The sequence below is a fragment of the Centruroides sculpturatus genome, unplaced genomic scaffold (assembly GCF_000671375.1).
Source record: "Centruroides sculpturatus isolate CEXI.00-Female unplaced genomic scaffold, Cexi_2.0 scaffold503, whole genome shotgun sequence".
In the NCBI taxonomy this organism is placed as follows: Eukaryota; Metazoa; Arthropoda; class Arachnida; order Scorpiones; family Buthidae; genus Centruroides; species Centruroides sculpturatus.
The window spans coordinates 517,331-536,033 of NW_019384729.1; the positions used below are offsets into that span (position 1 = coordinate 517,331).

General features: G+C 30.1%; 1 protein-coding gene across 1 annotated transcript; it reads right to left on the reverse strand.

Annotated features, from left to right (window-relative positions):
- Positions 1-3,260, reverse strand: LOC111628173 (probable G-protein coupled receptor 83). The gene is made up of 2 exons (XM_023371915.1): positions 3,124-3,260; positions 1-1,511 (listed from the first exon to the last, which is right to left on the reverse strand). Exon 2 carries the CDS (start codon positions 1,446-1,448, stop codon positions 189-191), a length of 1,260 nt encoding a protein of 419 aa, XP_023227683.1. The 5' UTR covers positions 1,449-1,511; positions 3,124-3,260; the 3' UTR covers positions 1-188.
- Positions 3,261-18,703: the final 15,443 nt, after the last annotated feature.

The following is an 18,703-nucleotide window of genomic DNA, read 5'->3' on the forward strand; positions in this document are numbered from 1 at the left end:
CTCCTGAATAACTTAAAGGAATCCTCCGAAATGAGTTTACCACTTGCTGCCCACGTTTTGTCACGTGAAAGTAAAATGGATGCTATTTAGCAATAAACCGGGAGAGATAGGCTGGAAATTTAAACAGACCGCACGTGGAACGGTCTCCTCCTAGATATAATTTGGCATGCCCATTTTTTTTGGAGATTTCAAACTTTAGTTCCGGAGAAAGATCTCGTAAGATTCGTACTAAAAACTTCTACGGAGATGTTTCTGTTAAATTTCGATTTCCTATTTCTTGCATACGTACAGGGAATAGATGCGCTCGGTGTTGTTGGAATTGCACTGTTTTCGAGTCTTCGTGTACGTAACACCGTTCTCAATTCGGAATTGAGGTTTTTGCATCGATGAAAGCACGTAGTCCACGACTTAGCAGCAGATCGGAAGTTTTCGTTTAACCAACAATAGATAAATGGGTTATAACACACGCTGCTCATGGCTAACCAATGGCACAGAAAGAATACTGTAGCCGAAGCTTTACCCAGATCGAAATCTATTAATAAATGATATAGATTGAGCGGGAACCAACACAATGCAAACACTAAAACTACGATCATGGCCATTTTTATGGTTTTCACTTTCATTCTTAAATATAGCACCTTTTGTTCTTCCGTTACGGCACCGATTGCGCGACGTTTCCAAATTTTGCACATAATTCTGACGTAAATTATACCCGTGACGGATAAGGGAATGGCGTATTGTAACAGAAACAAAGCCAGAGTGACGTACTTCCTGTGTATTCCTTTAGGATAATTAATGCGGCATCGAATCAGAGTTTTGTAGGTGAAGACGCTCTCGACTCGATAGAACGATGCTTCCGGAAGTGACAGAGTGATGGACACGCACCACATAACGAAAGTCACAGCTATGGCCTTCTTAGAACTCATTCTCGGCTTTAAGGGTCTGGTGATTATGTAGAAACGATCGTAGGCGATGCACGTCATGGTAAAGGTAGAAATGTAAACGGAAGCAACCTGAACAAGAGGAACGAAAACACACATTACCCTGCCGAAAGGCCAATTGTCCAGAAATACCCTGGCTAAATTAAATGGTATGTTGAGTACAGTCATCAGTAAGTCCGATATCGATAAATTGATGATAAAGATTTGCGTAGACGTTTTAAAATGCCACTTTCGACACACCACGTTGCACACCAGGCTATTTCCAAAAATGGAAATGACTATAATCAGGGAATAAAAGAATATAATTACGGCTTCTCTGGTCATTTCTGTAGGCATAATCATTCTGCTCAATAGCAAAGATAGTTTAGGATTTATTTTGCTGTGGTTAAAATGCTGATAAGTATCGTTTTCCATGCTAATCTTTAACACGTTTATAATACCTTTCAATAATAAATAGTCCGAATTGTTGATATGATAATCGGAATTCACTTCGTTATTTGGCTTCATTCTTAATATCCATTTTTATTATTTTTTTAAGTCGCCAGAAAAATCCTCACCCATTTGTTAATTCTGTAAATAAAAGATTTCTTTTATAAATATATATTAAATTAAATCGATATTTAATTAATTAAAATAATAAGTAAATAAATATATAAAATACAACGAAATATTGGTTCAGTCTTCGGTATCGTCCTCCATTGTGTTTAGAAGATATTTCCAAGCTTCTGATAAGCAACGACATCTTTATGGTTTATGCACCAATTCTTAATACTGCGCTTGTATATGTATATTTTATATAGAGTTTTACACGCTTGCTGGTCCCTTATACAGTCGACCCACTATAACACTGTTGATTATTCCGTTTTATATGAATTCCATGTTGTACGAATCACTTAGATTTTACAAATACGTGAGCCGGTCTGTGAACGGCTCACGTATTTGTCAAATCTAAGTGACTCGTACAACATGGAATTCATATAAAACGGAATAATCAACAGTGTTATAGGGGGGGTCGACTGTAATTTCTAACAACAAATATCGAAATGTATATCTAACAAAGGAAAAGAAGAATAGAAAATAAACCTACCGTGCCTACTTTTACCATAAAAGTCACAGTCCAGACATATAAATATTAATAAAATATATTTGGAAAATTATTCTTTGTTATTTTAAACATTTGAAAATTGAAAATTCCTATCGATTTGTAGTGAATAAACTCGTCGTATTTTAATATGAAATTCATGCTTAATATCTCGATTTTGTTCTTAACTCCATTCTCGAGATTAACGAAGGACAGACAGACAACGAACTATAATGTAAATGTATACAGGGAGAAGTATGATGTAAGGGAGCAAAATTCAGAACAGAAAGAGAATTGTAAGCCGGCATTGTGGCGATGCAATTTTAAAGTTTGAATAAATAATCGATTGTATTTTGTCACGAAAGATTGACAAAAATCCACTGATTGAAAAGCAAAGATAAAAATTAATTGAAATAAATCCCAGTAGTATGAATGACAATTGAAGCGATATTGCATGAAAGCTGAATTATTCCTCTTAATAAACAAAAGATTTCGATCCGTAAACTACTTTATAATATACTGAATTAAAGGTTTAAAACTGTTAAGTAATTCAGAAGTTTTAATTAAATCGTGCAAAAGAAATTTCGTCATTAACAATAAAATTTAATTGTTTTAAATGGCTTTTAAATATTCAAATTACACGCGAAAATTTTATATATATATAAAAATACATTTTCATACGTTTTCTACCATAAATTTAAGATAATTTTTATATAAACGTGCGACCAAAACACCCAAATTTATAAAATATAGAAGTTAAATTTGAAATAATATTTTATTCGACACTAAATAAGACGTGTTTGGCGCTAACAAAAATTTTAATTTTGCTAAAATACGAAGAATTATACGAAAATGCAATGAATAACAAAAATAAAATATACGCTCTCCACCTCAAATTTAAAAAATTTTCCCCTTAAAAACGTTAGATAGATGACGAGCACGACTCTATTGCTAACAGGAAAAGTATGATTTACAGGGGCAAGCCATTACTAACTTGAGGTGGAGAGCATATATTTTAAATAAAATAAATTTATTCCAAAAGAGCACAGAGAAAACAATTCAAAAAAATGGATTTTTAATTATATTCTTAATTTAAATTACCTCAAATTAGTAGTGTCTTGCTCCTGTACACCATACTTTCCCTGTTAACAATAGAGTCGTGCTGGTCTTCTATATAACTCAATTGAAAGAAAAGTTTTAAATTGAAATAACGTGAGCCTCCTCACGTTAAGATTTCCATATATTGTCTAGACTTTCGTGTATGTAACACGGTACTCTATATTAAGGAAGGACGGACAAACAGATAGATTTCTTCAAGTTGCAACCTAAAAAAAAAGAGGGATTATACAAGCTTATGAAAAAGTATCGATGTACCAAAGCAATTCCAATGTTTACATAATACATAAAAAAGATGTATTTTAGTTAAAATATTTGAAATAATAATAAAATATTTCGTAATAAAAGAAAGTTAAAACTAACTTCGATCCCGTATCGGTAAATTTTAAATAAGTAAATTCTCAACGTTAGATAAATACTTAAGATTTTTTCTTACTTGACTCGCATTTCGTCACTTCTCTTATACAAATGTTAAAGGAGTGAGCTTACCTCTATAGTGGCGCCTCCAACATCCGGTCACTCTACGTCATCAAAACAATAACAACAGAAAGATTTATAAATTATTTATAATAGCTCGACGTTCGACGTTCGCGTTTTACAGATGAAAACTTCGGCCGCAACCTCTCTAATAGTACATATAAAATAACATCGGTTTCTTTAATTGCGACGTCTTCGTGGTTATTTAAACCTTTTTAATGTAACTTTTACGTATGTTTTGTTTTATTATCTTTATAAAAAAGACTACAAAAGAGTCCGAAATTCATTTTGGGTGTATTGTATACACTTAACATTCAAAGTAAAAATGTTTATTCTATTATAAATTTAGATATAAAATAAACTAAAAGTTTATTTGTAATATCATATTTACAAGTGTGATAAGCCCTATTATTTAGCAGGATTTTTACAGTTTTTTGATGAATTGTTTCCCTTTCATTTTAATAAAAGAGGCGTACGGGTAGTGTGGTATAAGGAAAAAATCAAAAATAATAACTTTAATTTACTAAATTCTTTACGCTAAAAGTCTTAAACTAGATTATAAATCTCTCATATTTAACAAATTATTAATTGGTACAATAATTACACGTCTGTCATTAATTACTTAAATAAATTCCGATCGGATCGATAGCATTTAGCTTACATAAAGGAATGTAATTTCGTTTCATTTAGTGATAATCTAAATTAAGCTTTTATAAATTAACCTCCCTCTGCATTCCCCCGAACAAAGTAAACAAAAAATGAACATTTTAATTAATTAATTTTTGAATTAAAATGACGACGTAACTTCCGGTTTGCATGGGATGTTCGTATTAATCGGGGGGACCTCTAGCCTCTTGGGTATTGCCTTTCATCTGATACTGGAATTTATATTTAAATGTTAACACGTTAACATTTAAGTACAACTTCAGACACTAGTATTAAATAATTATTATTAATTTCTTTATCAAATATTTCTTATATCAATATTAATTAAGTCGACCCCCCTATAACACTGTTGATTATTCCGTTTTATATGAATTCCATGTTGTACGAGTCACTTAGATTTTACAAATACGTGAGCCGTTCACAGCCCGGCNTTTATATAAGGAATGTTAATACTAGTTTTTTTTTCTACTTCAGAATATTATATCTTGATTACATATATTTAGGAAAATTTAAAAAATAGCTAAATTTTATTATCATTATTATTATTTTTAGATGCCAGGAGCATCATGTGCTGTTGCAACTCGTAATAACAGTTATTAAACAGGAAAGTTGGTTATTTTAGATTTCATAAAGATCCAATAAGAAGAAGAAAATGGATTCATAATTGTAAAAGAAAAGACAAATACAATCCCGATTCTTGTCACGTTCGCTCTGATCATTTCGCAGAAAATGATTTTGAGAGAAATTTAAAAGCCGAGTTATTAGGTTTATTGGCAAAATCTAAACTAAAGAAAACTTCTTACTACATTAAATTTAAGAAATATAGAAAATGAAAACATCAATCGGTAGAATCAAAGAAAGAATCGTTTATTACAAAGAAATAGAGAAAAAAAATAACAGGAAAACTTTTAGATGAAAATAAACGGGATAAATCAGAAGAATCACTTAAATGTAATAACTGTAAAACTTTAGAAGATCTTAATTTTAAATTAAAACATGAAAATTCTATTTTAAAAACTCAACTAACAATAGAAATTTTAATTAAGAAGTTTCTATCTGATTTTTTTTAATTCTGTTTTTACGTAACATTTAATTTCTATATACAGTAGTTCTGTTGCGCTTATACGCAATACTTCTGCTGCTCGATCTAATGGTTTTTCCATGTGTTATCTAATAACTTAAGTCACCTGGGAAATTAGGGATGGAGAGTGTTTATCTGTAAAACGCGAACGTCGAACGTCGAGCGCCGCGCAGAAGCGCGGCTATCTTGTAGGCGCTCGACGTTCGACGTTCGCGTTTTACAGATGAAAACTTCGGCCGCAACCTCTCTAATAGTACATATAAAATAACATCGGTTTCTTTAATTGCGACGTCTTCGTGGTTATTTAAACCTTTTTAATGTAACTTTTACGTATGTTTTGTTTTATTATCTTTATAAAAAAGACTACAAAAGAGTCCGAAATTCATTTTGGGTGTATTGTATACACTTAACATTCAAAGTAAAAATGTTTATTCTATTATAAATTTAGATATAAAATAAACTAAAAGTTTATTTGTAATATCATATTTACAAGTGTGATAAGCCCTATTATTTAGCAGGATTTTTACAGTTTTTTGATGAATTGTCTCCCTTTCATTTTAATAAAAGAGGCGTACGGGTAGTGTGGTATAAGGAAAAAATCAAAAATAATAACTTTAATTTACTAAATTCTTTACGCTAAAAGTCTTAAACTAGATTATAAATCTCTCATATTTAACAAATTATTAATTGGTACAATAATTACACGTCTGTCATTAATTACTTAAATAAATTCCGATCGGATCGATAGCATTTAGCTTACATAAAGGAATGTAATTTCGTTTCATTTAGTGATAATCTAAATTAAGCTTTTATAAATTAACCTCCCTCTGCATTCCCCCGAACAAAGTAAACAAAAAATGAACATTTTAATTAATTAATTTTTGAATTAAAATGACGACGTAACTTCCGGTTTGCATGGGATGTTCGTATTAATCGGGGGGACCTCTAGCCTCTTGGGTATTGCCTTTCATCTGATACTGGAATTTATATTTAAATGTTAACACGTTAACATTTAAGTACAACTTCAGACACTAGTATTAAATAATTATTATTAATTTCTTTATCAAATATTTCTTATATCAATATTAATTAAGTCGACCCCCCTATAACACTGTTGATTATTCCGTTTTATATGAATTCCATGTTGTACGAGTCACTTAGATTTTACAAATACGTGAGCCGTTCACAGCCCGGCTCACGTATTTGTAAAATCTAAGTGACTCGTACAACATGGAATTCATATAAAACGGAATAATCAACAGTGTTATAGGGGGGGTCGACTGTAATTTCTAACAACAAATATCGAAATGTATATCTAACAAAGGAAAAGAAGAATAGAAAATAAACCTACCGTGCCTACTTTTACCATAAAAGTCACAGTCCAGACATATAAATATTAATAAAATATATTTGGAAAATTATTCTTTGTTATTTTAAACATTTGAAAATTGAAAATTCCTATCGATTTGTAGTGAATAAACTCGTCGTATTTTAATATGAAATTCATGCTTAATATCTCGATTTTGTTCTTAACTCCATTCTCGAGATTAACGAAGGACAGACAGACAACGAACTATAATGTAAATGTATACAGGGAGAAGTATGATGTAAGGGAGCAAAATTCAGAACAGAAAGAGAATTGTAAGCCGGCATTGTGGCGATGCAATTTTAAAGTTTGAATAAATAATCGATTGTATTTTGTCACGAAAGATTGACAAAAATCCACTGATTGAAAAGCAAAGATAAAAATTAATTGAAATAAATCCCAGTAGTATGAATGACAATTGAAGCGATATTGCATGAAAGCTGAATTATTCCTCTTAATAAACAAAAGATTTCGATCCGTAAACTACTTTATAATATACTGAATTAAAGGTTTAAAACTGTTAAGTAATTCAGAAGTTTTAATTAAATCGTGCAAAAGAAATTTCGTCATTAACAATAAAATTTAATTGTTTTAAATGGCTTTTAAATATTCAAATTACACGCGAAAATTTTATATATATATAAAAATACATTTTCATACGTTTTCTACCATAAATTTAAGATAATTTTTATATAAACGTGCGACCAAAACACCCAAATTTATAAAATATAGAAGTTAAATTTGAAATAATATTTTATTCGACACTAAATAAGACGTGTTTGGCGCTAACAAAAATTTTAATTTTGCTAAAATACGAAGAATTATACGAAAATGCAATGAATAACAAAAATAAAATATACGCTCTCCACCTCAAATTTAAAAAATTTTCCCCTTAAAAACGTTAGATAGATGACGAGCACGACTCTATTGCTAACAGGAAAAGTATGATTTACAGGGGCAAGCCATTACTAACTTGAGGTGGAGAGCATATATTTTAAATAAAATAAATTTATTCCAAAAGAGCACAGAGAAAACAATTCAAAAAAATGGATTTTTAATTATATTCTTAATTTAAATTACCTCAAATTAGTAGTGTCTTGCTCCTGTACACCATACTTTCCCTGTTAACAATAGAGTCGTGCTGGTCTTCTATATAACTCAATTGAAAGAAAAGTTTTAAATTGAAATAACGTGAGCCTCCTCACGTTAAGATTTCCATATATTGTCTAGACTTTCGTGTATGTAACACGGTACTCTATATTAAGGAAGGACGGACAAACAGATAGATTTCTTCAAGTTGCAACCTAAAAAAAAAGAGGGATTATACAAGCTTATGAAAAAGTATCGATGTACCAAAGCAATTCCAATGTTTACATAATACATAAAAAAGATGTATTTTAGTTAAAATATTTGAAATAATAATAAAATATTTCGTAATAAAAGAAAGTTAAAACTAACTTCGATCCCGTATCGGTAAATTTTAAATAAGTAAATTCTCAACGTTAGATAAATACTTAAGATTTTTTCTTACTTGACTCGCATTTCGTCACTTCTCTTATACAAATGTTAAAGGAGTGAGCTTACCTCTATAGTGGCGCCTCCAACATCCGGTCACTCTACGTCATCAAAACAATAACAACAGAAAGATTTATAAATTATTTATAATAATAATAATAATAATGAAATGGCCGTATTAAGCTGGCAAAATGTAGTAAAGTAATTTTCAATATTTCATTTACGTACGGAAAAAAAATAAATAAATAAATGGTAGAGAAATATCGCACGGTAACCTCTAAAAAGTAACAAACAAATGTCATTATTTAAAATACAAATAGTTTTATTAATTTTATTCGGACAGACATTCGAGTGTTTACGGTTGTTAATATTTATTCAACGTTAAAGCGTTTAGATTTAAATGAATAAACCCATTAGTTATATCTAATCTTCGTCGTTATGGTTACTGTCTTCTTTACAAAATCTTACTTAAAACAAATATTTAAAAAAATAAATTTATATCTACGAAACAATTATTATTTATTTAATATTTGTAATATTTAAGCGTTGATTTTCCAAAGAATTTTTTAAATTAAAACTAATGGCGTGACAGTAAAAACTTAAAAAAAAAAAAAAAATTGGATATACTTATTATATAAGAATGTCTTTCTATATTATTAAAGTAATATTAAGTTCTGGAATAATAATAATAATAATAATAAATATATTTTTTTAAAATTATAATAAAAATTCCAGCAACAAGTTGCTTAACATTTCCGGCAACTTATCTCTTACGATATTTCATTAATATAACTTTTTATATTTTTAACTATTATAAAATGGTAAAATGATTAATTTTCAGAGTAGGGATGGGTTTTATAAAAAATCGTAGATGCTAATAACCCGTAAAATCGTCATTACGAGCGACCCTACTAGAGGTTCACACGACCCTATTTATCTCCCCATCCCCTCAATCTTTAATCACCAAAATTTAATAGCATCGACCCCCCTAATAAATAAACCTCCCTGCAAAATTTCAGTAATTTTCGACAAAAATCACGGGAGTTATTAAGTTTCGAACAGGGTAAACAAAATCGTTCCTCCCACACACACGCTAACATCCATACATAGAGAAGCACTCGAATATTTTTGCATTTCTCGACGTTTAAAGGTGTCCTAAGTTCAAAAATGTAAAAAACTCGGGGATTATTTTTTGATCGATTTCCACACTTTCCCTCTGTTATATATGACATCGGGAAAAGTAAAAAGAAAGCGTATTAAAATTTAAACGCCTAACGAACATCGTAAAGTTATGAATTATAATCCTGTTTACTTAATTTGTTTGAAACTAATATTTTAAAATGAATTATTATATAATAAACCAAAGTTTAAAAAATTGTTTTGAGTTTCATTTTAATAAAAATTACAACTAAAAATCAACTATTACAACGATTGATTTATCGTCATAGTAACAAGACAGTCGATGCCTTTATAGATATTTAACCATATGTTAAAATAAATGAATAAAATCAAATTCAAATTGTTATTAAAATAAATTGTTTATTTTACGTCTCAATTAATTATTAACAAAAGTTATATTACAATAATAAAACGTAATGATTAATTTTATATAAGAATTATTGAACTGCAATTCCTTCCAAAATATAAAATCCTCTTCAAGTTCTTTCTAAAATAAAAAATCCTCTGCAAGTTCCCTCTAAAATAAAAAATCCTCTTCAAGTTCCCTCCAAAAACTCCTCTGCAAGTTCCCTCTAAAATAATAAAAAATCCTCTGCAAGTTCTCTCTAAAATAATAAAAAAATCCTCTGCAAGTTCCCTCTAAAATAATAAAAAATCCTCTGCAAGTTCCCTCTAAAATAATAAAAAATCCTTTGCAAGTTCTTTCTAAAATAAAAAATCCTCTGCAAGTTCCCTCTAAAATAAAAAATCCTCTTCAAGTTCCCTCCAAAAAATCCTCTGCAAGTTCTCTCTAAAATAATAAAAAAATCCTCTGCAAGTTCTCTCTAAAATAATAAAAAAATCCTCTGCAAGTTCTCTCTAAAATAATAAAAAAATCCTCTGCAAGTTCTCTCTAAAATAATAAAAAAATCCTCTGCAAGTTCTCTCTAAAATAATAAAAAAATCCTCTGCAAGTTCTCTCTAAAATAATAAAAAAATCCTCTGCAAGTTCTCTCTAAAATAATAAAAAAATCCTCTGCAAGTTCTCTCTAAAATAATAAAAAAATCCTCTGCAAGTTCTCTCTAAAATAATAAAAAAATCCTCTGCAAGTTCTCTCTAAAATAATAAAAAAATCCTCTGCAAGTTCTCTCTAAAATAATAAAAAAATCCTCTGCAAGTTCTCTCTAAAATAATAAAAAAATCCTCTGCAAGTTCTCTCTAAAATAATAAAAAAATCCTCTGCAAGTTCTCTCTAAAATAATAAAAAAATCCTCTGCAAGTTCTCTCTAAAATAATAAAAAAATCCTCTGCAAGTTCTCTCTAAAATAATAAAAAAATCCTCTGCAAGTTCTCTCTAAAATAATAAAAAAATCCTCTGCAAGTTCTCTCTAAAATAATAAAAAAATCCTCTGCAAGTTCTCTCTAAAATAATAAAAAAATCCTCTGCAAGTTCTCTCTAAAATAATAAAAAAATCCTCTGCAAGTTCTCTCTAAAATAATAAAAAAATCCTCTGCAAGTTCTCTCTAAAATAATAAAAAAATCCTCTGCAAGTTCTCTCTAAAATAATAAAAAAATCCTCTGCAAGTTCTCTCTAAAATAATAAAAAAATCCTCTGCAAGTTCTCTCTAAAATAATAAAAAAATCCTCTGCAAGTTCTCTCTAAAATAATAAAAAAATCCTCTGCAAGTTCTCTCTAAAATAATAAAAAAATCCTCTGCAAGTTCTCTCTAAAATAATAAAAAAATCCTCTGCAAGTTCTCTCTAAAATAATAAAAAAATCCTCTGCAAGTTCTCTCTAAAATAATAAAAAAATCCTCTGCAAGTTCTCTCTAAAATAATAAAAAAATCCTCTGCAAGTTCTCTCTAAAATAATAAAAAAATCCTCTGCAAGTTCTCTCTAAAATAATAAAAAAATCCTCTGCAAGTTCTCTCTAAAATAATAAAAAAATCCTCTGCAAGTTCTCTCTAAAATAATAAAAAAATCCTCTGCAAGTTCTCTCTAAAATAATAAAAAAATCCTCTGCAAGTTCTCTCNGGTCAGCAGCTGCATTAAAAAAAAAAAATAAATTGAATATACAATATGCTTTTTTAAATTTAAAATATTTATTAAATTCGAATTATTAATTGAACGGAATAACCTATTTTATTAAAATATAAAAGTTTTTCAACTTAATAAGAAATAAATGTTATAAACCTTATTAAATATACAAAATGTAGTGAGTGTGTTTTACTTTTCTCTTATATTATTTTTAAAATAGGCTTTGTTATTTGATTTAGACTTATTATAAACTTCGTATTTTTGTAGATTTAACATTATTAAAATATAAATATGATCAAAGACAATAAAATAATATTCCTAATGCCTTCTTTGCCATTTTAAAAGTAGAAAGAACCGGTTTATTTTAAGTTTTTAATCATATTTTTTAATTAATTTATTTTAAAATATACGCTCTCCACCTCAAATTACTAGTGGCTTGCCCCTGTACATCATACTTTTCCTGTTAACAAGAGAGTCGTGCCGTTATCTATGTAATCCCTTTGAAGGAAAATTTTTGAATTAAAAACCACGTGACTTCCTGTCTAGACCGAAAATTCGTATATAGTCGGGGCCTCCTGTCCTTAATATTCTAACAAGGACAGGCAGTCAGTCCTCCTGTCTCTTCTAAGAACAATTTCTGCGAGTCCGAAGACATTGATAACTATCGATTGACGTCGGAATAGCATTATGTTGTCACAATACACCGTTAGTTAACCGTAGAACTGTAAAATTTTCGCATGTTAAACTATTGTGGTGAATTCAATGTTACACACGATACGTAAAATTTGAATTTCTGTATAACGTTACTTTAAAAATTGCTAATACAATAATTAAAGTGATAGTTAATAACTTTGATTTCAATTAATTAGCAGCACAATTTAGAATTTCGGTCGCGAATTAAAAAAAAAAAAAAAAAAACCAAACGAGTTGCTTAACCTACCCGGCAACATTTGGTAGCGCCATCTGTTATCTTATATTATTTTAAAAAAATTTTAATTTTGTGGGTAGGGATAGGTTTTATACAAAAGTCGTAAATGCTAATAACCAATAAAATCGTCAATAATTCCGACCCTACTGAAGGTACGACACACGATCCTTTATCTGCCCACTCCCTCGACCTTTAACCACCAAAATTTAATAGTATCGAGCCCCCTAATACACAAACCTCCCTGCAAAATTTCAGAAAATTTCGACAGAAAGCACAGGAGTTATTACGATGGGCCATAATGGTGCCCCTACCTTTAATTAAATTTTCAGTTTAAATTTCATTAAGATGTGCCGTATTTATAACAACAATAATAATAATAATGAAATGGCCGTATTAAGCTGGCAAAATGTAGTAAAGTAATTTTCAATATTTCATTTACGTACGGAAAAAAAATAAATAAATAAATGGTAGAGAAATATCGCACGGTAACCTCTAAAAAGTAACAAACAAATGTCATTATTTAAAATACAAATAGTTTTATTAATTTTATTCGGACAGACATTCGAGTGTTTACGGTTGTTAATATTTATTCAACGTTAAAGCGTTTAGATTTAAATGAATAAACCCATTAGTTATATCTAATCTTCGTCGTTATGGTTACTGTCTTCTTTACAAAATCTTACTTAAAACAAATATTTAAAAAAATAAATTTATATCTACGAAACAATTATTATTTATTTAATATTTGTAATATTTNTTATTACGATGGGCCATAATGGTGCCCCTACCTTTAATTAAATTTTCAGTTTAAATTTCATTAAGATGTGCCGTATTTATAACAACAATAATAATAATTAAAAAAACGTTCCGATAAAATTTAATTACTTTAAAATATTTATATTTGAATAAAAGTTATTATTTTACTTTTACTTTATCTTTTAACAATAAATACTTCAACAAGGTAAAAAAAAAAGGGAGAAAGGGGATTAATAGCAAAATTTATCTAGTAAACAACAGGATATTGTCTGCTATTTTAAAGTTATCATTTTTGATTTTTGATCAATCTAATTAGCTTAGAAATCAAATTTTTTAAAATTATATTTAAATATTTAAAGGTAATTTATTTACTTATTAGATTTAAGTAGATTATACTGTGCCAGTGGAAAAAATTCCGACTTTCCCCTTTCGCCCACCCCTTCAGAAAATAAGATTATTGTTACATGGTCACAATGCTCGGCTGCAATTTTTAATCACATTCTTTCATTTAAAATATATGCTCTCCACCTCAAATTAGTAGTGTTTAGCCCCTGTACATCATACTTTCCTGTCAGCAATAGAGAGTGGTGCTGGTCGTGTATCTTAACTCTTTTCGGGAAAGATTTTTAAATTGAATTCACGTAACATTGCGATTTGATGAAAATATTTCTCAAATAAAAGTAGAAATAATTGTAATTTGAAAGAATTGGAACAGAAAACATCTTAATTGTAAAGGTTACTTCTATATTGGAAAGGATTTTTAACATCAACGCCCGAAGCATCTATTAAACTCGCTCGATTCGCCATTGATTAATTCTTCAGTTTGTTTATATGTCTGTTCGTTTGTCTCTTCGGATGTGTGCAAATAAAATAAAACTAATTAGACTTTTATACGGAATTCAAATTCGAAAACGATTGATAAAACATCCTTTTTTTATTTTTTGAAATTTAGGATATTATTATAAAATTTTAATTAAATTATCAAAGCTTACGTTTATTATCTTTCCCGTTTAATAAATTAAATCAATTTTTTTAGGTTGCAATTTAAAAAATAAATTGTAGACCTATAAATTTCCACCGTCTGTCTGCCTGTCCTTCCTTTAATCTCTAGAATAGACTTAGATAGATGAAAGTCGAGACCAGATATGGAAATCTTAGGGGTAGAAGGTCCCGATTAACTATAAAAATCGAAAATTAGGTGAATTCAATTCAAACATTTCCCCCCCTAAAGGAGTTAGATGGCCGGAACTACTCTGTTGATAACAGGAAAAGTATGATGTGCAGGGACAAGCCACTACTAATTTGAATATATTATTGAAGGTGATTTGTCTGATATTGAAGAGCTTGAGTCAGACGAAGAGGATGAAAAAATACTAAATATAGGAACTTTCAGCATGATATAGACAATATAAACATAGATAACATGTTTTTAGCATGTTCTAGTATATCAATTGAAATTCAAACAAAACAACCAAATGAAAATGACGACGATGATACGCTTTTAAAAACATGGAGTCTATACATGTGCCATGTGAAGTGACATGTAAACAATAATGACAACATGCTTCTAAGAGAGCACAAAGATTATGGCAGTGTTCAAGATTCGACCATTTGTGGATGTTCTTACAAGGAACTTTTTGCAGATAGAGCCAGAAGAACACAATGCTGTGGATGAACCGATGATCCCATTGAAAGCACACACTTCCACGAGACAATATAAAACAAACCTCACAGGTGGGGTGTAAAAGTATTTACACGAGCAGGTGCCAGTGTAAATACTTTTGTAAAAGAGTACAATACATTCGTGGAGGAGTTGATCTTCATGATACGTTGGTTCAACTCTAACGTACTAATATCAAAGGTCGAGGGTATTATCTTCAATTATTATTTCATTTCATCAATATGGCATGTGTGAATGCATGGCTTTTGTACAGAAGGTACTGAAAAACAAAAAAAAATAAAACACAGACCACTAGTTAACTTCATCTGTGATATTTCTGCTGGCCTTCTGAAGAAGGGAACAAATGGAGCAAGGGGACGACCATCAAATGAATCAGCAAACCAAGAACAGACCAAACAGAGAAAGTAACATCCCTGTCCAGTCCCTGATATACAACATGATGGCAAAAATATTCGGTTGCTTCTTCTCTACCGTGTTTCCCCGAAAATAAGACCTAGCACAGATTTTGCTGAATTGCGAAATATAAGACCTCCCCCTGAAAGTAAGACCTAGCGAAGTTTTTTTTAATCGTAACGGTCATCGACAGATGGTTGAAAGTGGCTTTTGGCTTTTTGAAAGTACAGCCACTGATTGGTCAGCAGACAATTACGATACACGGCATGATTATCACAAGACTATGGCTTGGGAATCACAGATTTGCATAACGTTACGGCTGGTGATGGCTAATTGGTCGGCCGGGAATCACGCCACATGACATTTGCATAGTGCTACGGTTCAGTAAGCACTAATTGGTCATCGAGTCCGATGTTGACGCTATAAAAAGGCGACAGTTCGACACACCGGATATACGTCACTCTCGTCGGAATTTTTTTGTTAAATAATAAATGTGAATTTTTCTTCTTGGAAAAAATAAGACATTCCCTGAAAATAAGACCTAGCGCATTTTTCAGAGAAAAAATTAATATAAGACACTGTCTTATTTTCGGGGAAACACGGTATGTATGGATGTTAGTGTGTGTGTGTGTGGGAGGAACAATTTTGTTCATCCTGTTTGAAACTTAAATACTCCCGTGCTTTTTGTCGAAAATTACTGAAATCTTTCAGGGAGGTTTGTTTATTAGGATGATCGACGGTATTAAATTCTGGTGATTAAAAGTCGAGGGGGTGGGGAGATAAAGGGGTCGTAGTAGTAGTAGTAGTAGTAGTAAAGGGGTGGGGAGAAAGAGGTGTACCCCTTTCTCCCCACCCCTTACTACTAGTAGGGATGGATTTTCTAAAAAAATAGTAAATTAGCATTTACTATTTTTTTAGAAAATCCATCCCTACTCTGAAAATTAAGCATTTTGCCATTTTATAATTAAAAACATTAAGTTTTTAATAATAAAATATTGTAACAGATGGCACACGCACACGCGCAGTTTGAAATATTGCCTGGAAAGTTAAGCAACTGATTGCTGGATTTTTATTACTAAATTATGCAATGTTGGTTTTTATACTTTACAGTTGCAGCAAGCTTGTAAAAATAATTTTATGCAATCTCATATTTCGATTATTTCATTTGTACCGGAGCCATTTACATGGAAAATGTGACTAAGTCAAATAACGAAACTATAGGTGGATAAGCACATAGTTAATAAGTGTACTACTGTAAAGTTTTTTGTAATTAAATGTATTTTAATTACATTCCTAGAGATGTTCCTATGTGTATACGAACATCTTTAGGAATGGATGTCTGTATATTGGAATGTAACTTAAAACAGCCTCGGTCAAAGAACTTGTGATTTTGAGTGATTGAGATTACCGAATGTTGTAAATACAATAAAAAATTAACACTATTTATAAAACATCTGGAATAAATTTAATGATGATGTTAAAAACATATACACTTCAGTTACACAACTGGCCACACACTTACTGTACATGGCAGGAGGGAAAAAAAATACAAGTTCTGAAAATGTTGGCCAGCGTAATATGCATTCATTCTATATACAAATATGTGAAGCCGTCCTTCCTTTCTTAAATACAAAATGAATAATAATAATAATATAATAATAATAATAATAAAAAAAGACATTTAAAACATTATTGCCATTTAAAATAATATTTGACTAACATTAAAAACTTTGTATTTAAAGACAAGATATCTTTACATTTAATGATGTACATAACTATTAACAATTCAGATATTTTTTAAAAAATTGAGACAACAAGAAATGTATAATTTGAAAAAATCAAACTGCACAAATGACAATTCATTACAATGACCGTAGAGAGTGATATGAAATTTTGGGAAAAATGAAAATTCTGTAACATATAAAGCTTAGTTAAGAGCGGGATTTGATAAATATTAAATTAATGTTGACTAGAAATAACAGAAATACTGTAAACACAAATAATTAAATAGAGTTACGACGTCTATTTTGAGTTTACGAAGCGACGGAGATGAGACGATATTCGATAACGTTTGTAAAAGTGATTGTCCAGATGTGACGCAACGGTAACCAATCTAACTGGAAAACAAAATCCAAATTAGCTTTACCGTATTTACTCGCATATAAGACGAGGCTTTTATTCATTTTCAAAATCCTACATCATCCTATACACGTGAGCGAAGGATTCTTCGTGTTTTTGCAATAATTTCTGTGAACCATGTATTCACATTTTTTACCAGATGATCACCATTTGGTTTTTAAAATCGGAATTCGGAGAAACTCGTAAATGTAATCGATGCAGAGTGGATGCAACTGTTAAAAACTGGCAAAAAAGGTTCCCAATTGTCCATGTCCAGCTTTACATGAACAAATTATTTTGTGGATTTCACTACTATGCATATGTAGCTAGAACTATTTCTAAGATTATCAGCACAAAACCTTTCTCACTAATTTCTAGTGGATTCCGTTTCACTAATTCCGTTTGTGGATTTCACAAGATTTTTCCTTAAGCTCAATTCACACTGAGCGCAATTTGCTAGTGAAAGCGAATAACCCGTCAAACAAGTCATGTTTGACGGGTTATTCGCTCTGTTTTTCGATTTTGCTAGCAAATCGTGCTCAGTGTGAACTAAGCTTTAAAGTTTAAAATGCCAGTAATTTTTGCGGGACAATGTGTGCATTTACATGTATTTGATATTTTATTTGTGATTAAACGAAATAAAATTTGCATTGTATTAATAACTCTAATTACTTTTATTTTGATCTTTAAAGTCACACCTCATCCTATATGCGAGTAAATATGGTATGTATATTTTTAGAAAATAGGGGAGTGAAATCATTTAAAATTTTTTTCTATATCATGTAGAATTATAGCAGTAATAAAATTCATTCATTCAAAATCTAAAACATTTTCTAAAAAGAAAAACATTATAATAAACATGTTTTTTTCCAAACCATGAAACAATATGGCACATATCCCTTACAACACTTCAGAACATATCAACAAACAGTACTGAGAATACTACTAACAAATGTTCTCTCACAAACAATATGCAGCTCTACTGTTTATAAAAGGACGGGGAGACGTTCACGGTGAGCAACTATGTATAAGAATACTTTCATAAATAACGGAACGGAGGCTTCACTTTAGCTATTACTGCTTGCAATAATAGATATTTAATTGCACCTTCGACATTAAAAGATAGACATCTGTTATAAAATCAGAAAACGTAGCTCTCTAATATGGAAATTAAGTAATCTATCTTCGTTTTTCTGAATTGATAACTGCTTGTGTCGGTCTGCTTTAACTGATATATTTTCGAACAGATTTCCATCCAGTTTCCAAGCACTTCGAAAGGTTTCCAGAGTAGGAAAGAAAATTTATCTGGCTAACAATACTGCAGAAAAAAGTAACTTTATTGTTCTCCTCCAAAATATGTTGTAGCATTTGTCTATAATTTTTTTT

What these genes read in the sequence shown, in the direction of transcription:
- LOC111628173 (XM_023371915.1), bottom strand. Translation starts at nt 1,448, where the DNA reads ATGAAGCCAAATAACGAAGTGAATTCCGATTATCATATCAACAATTCG.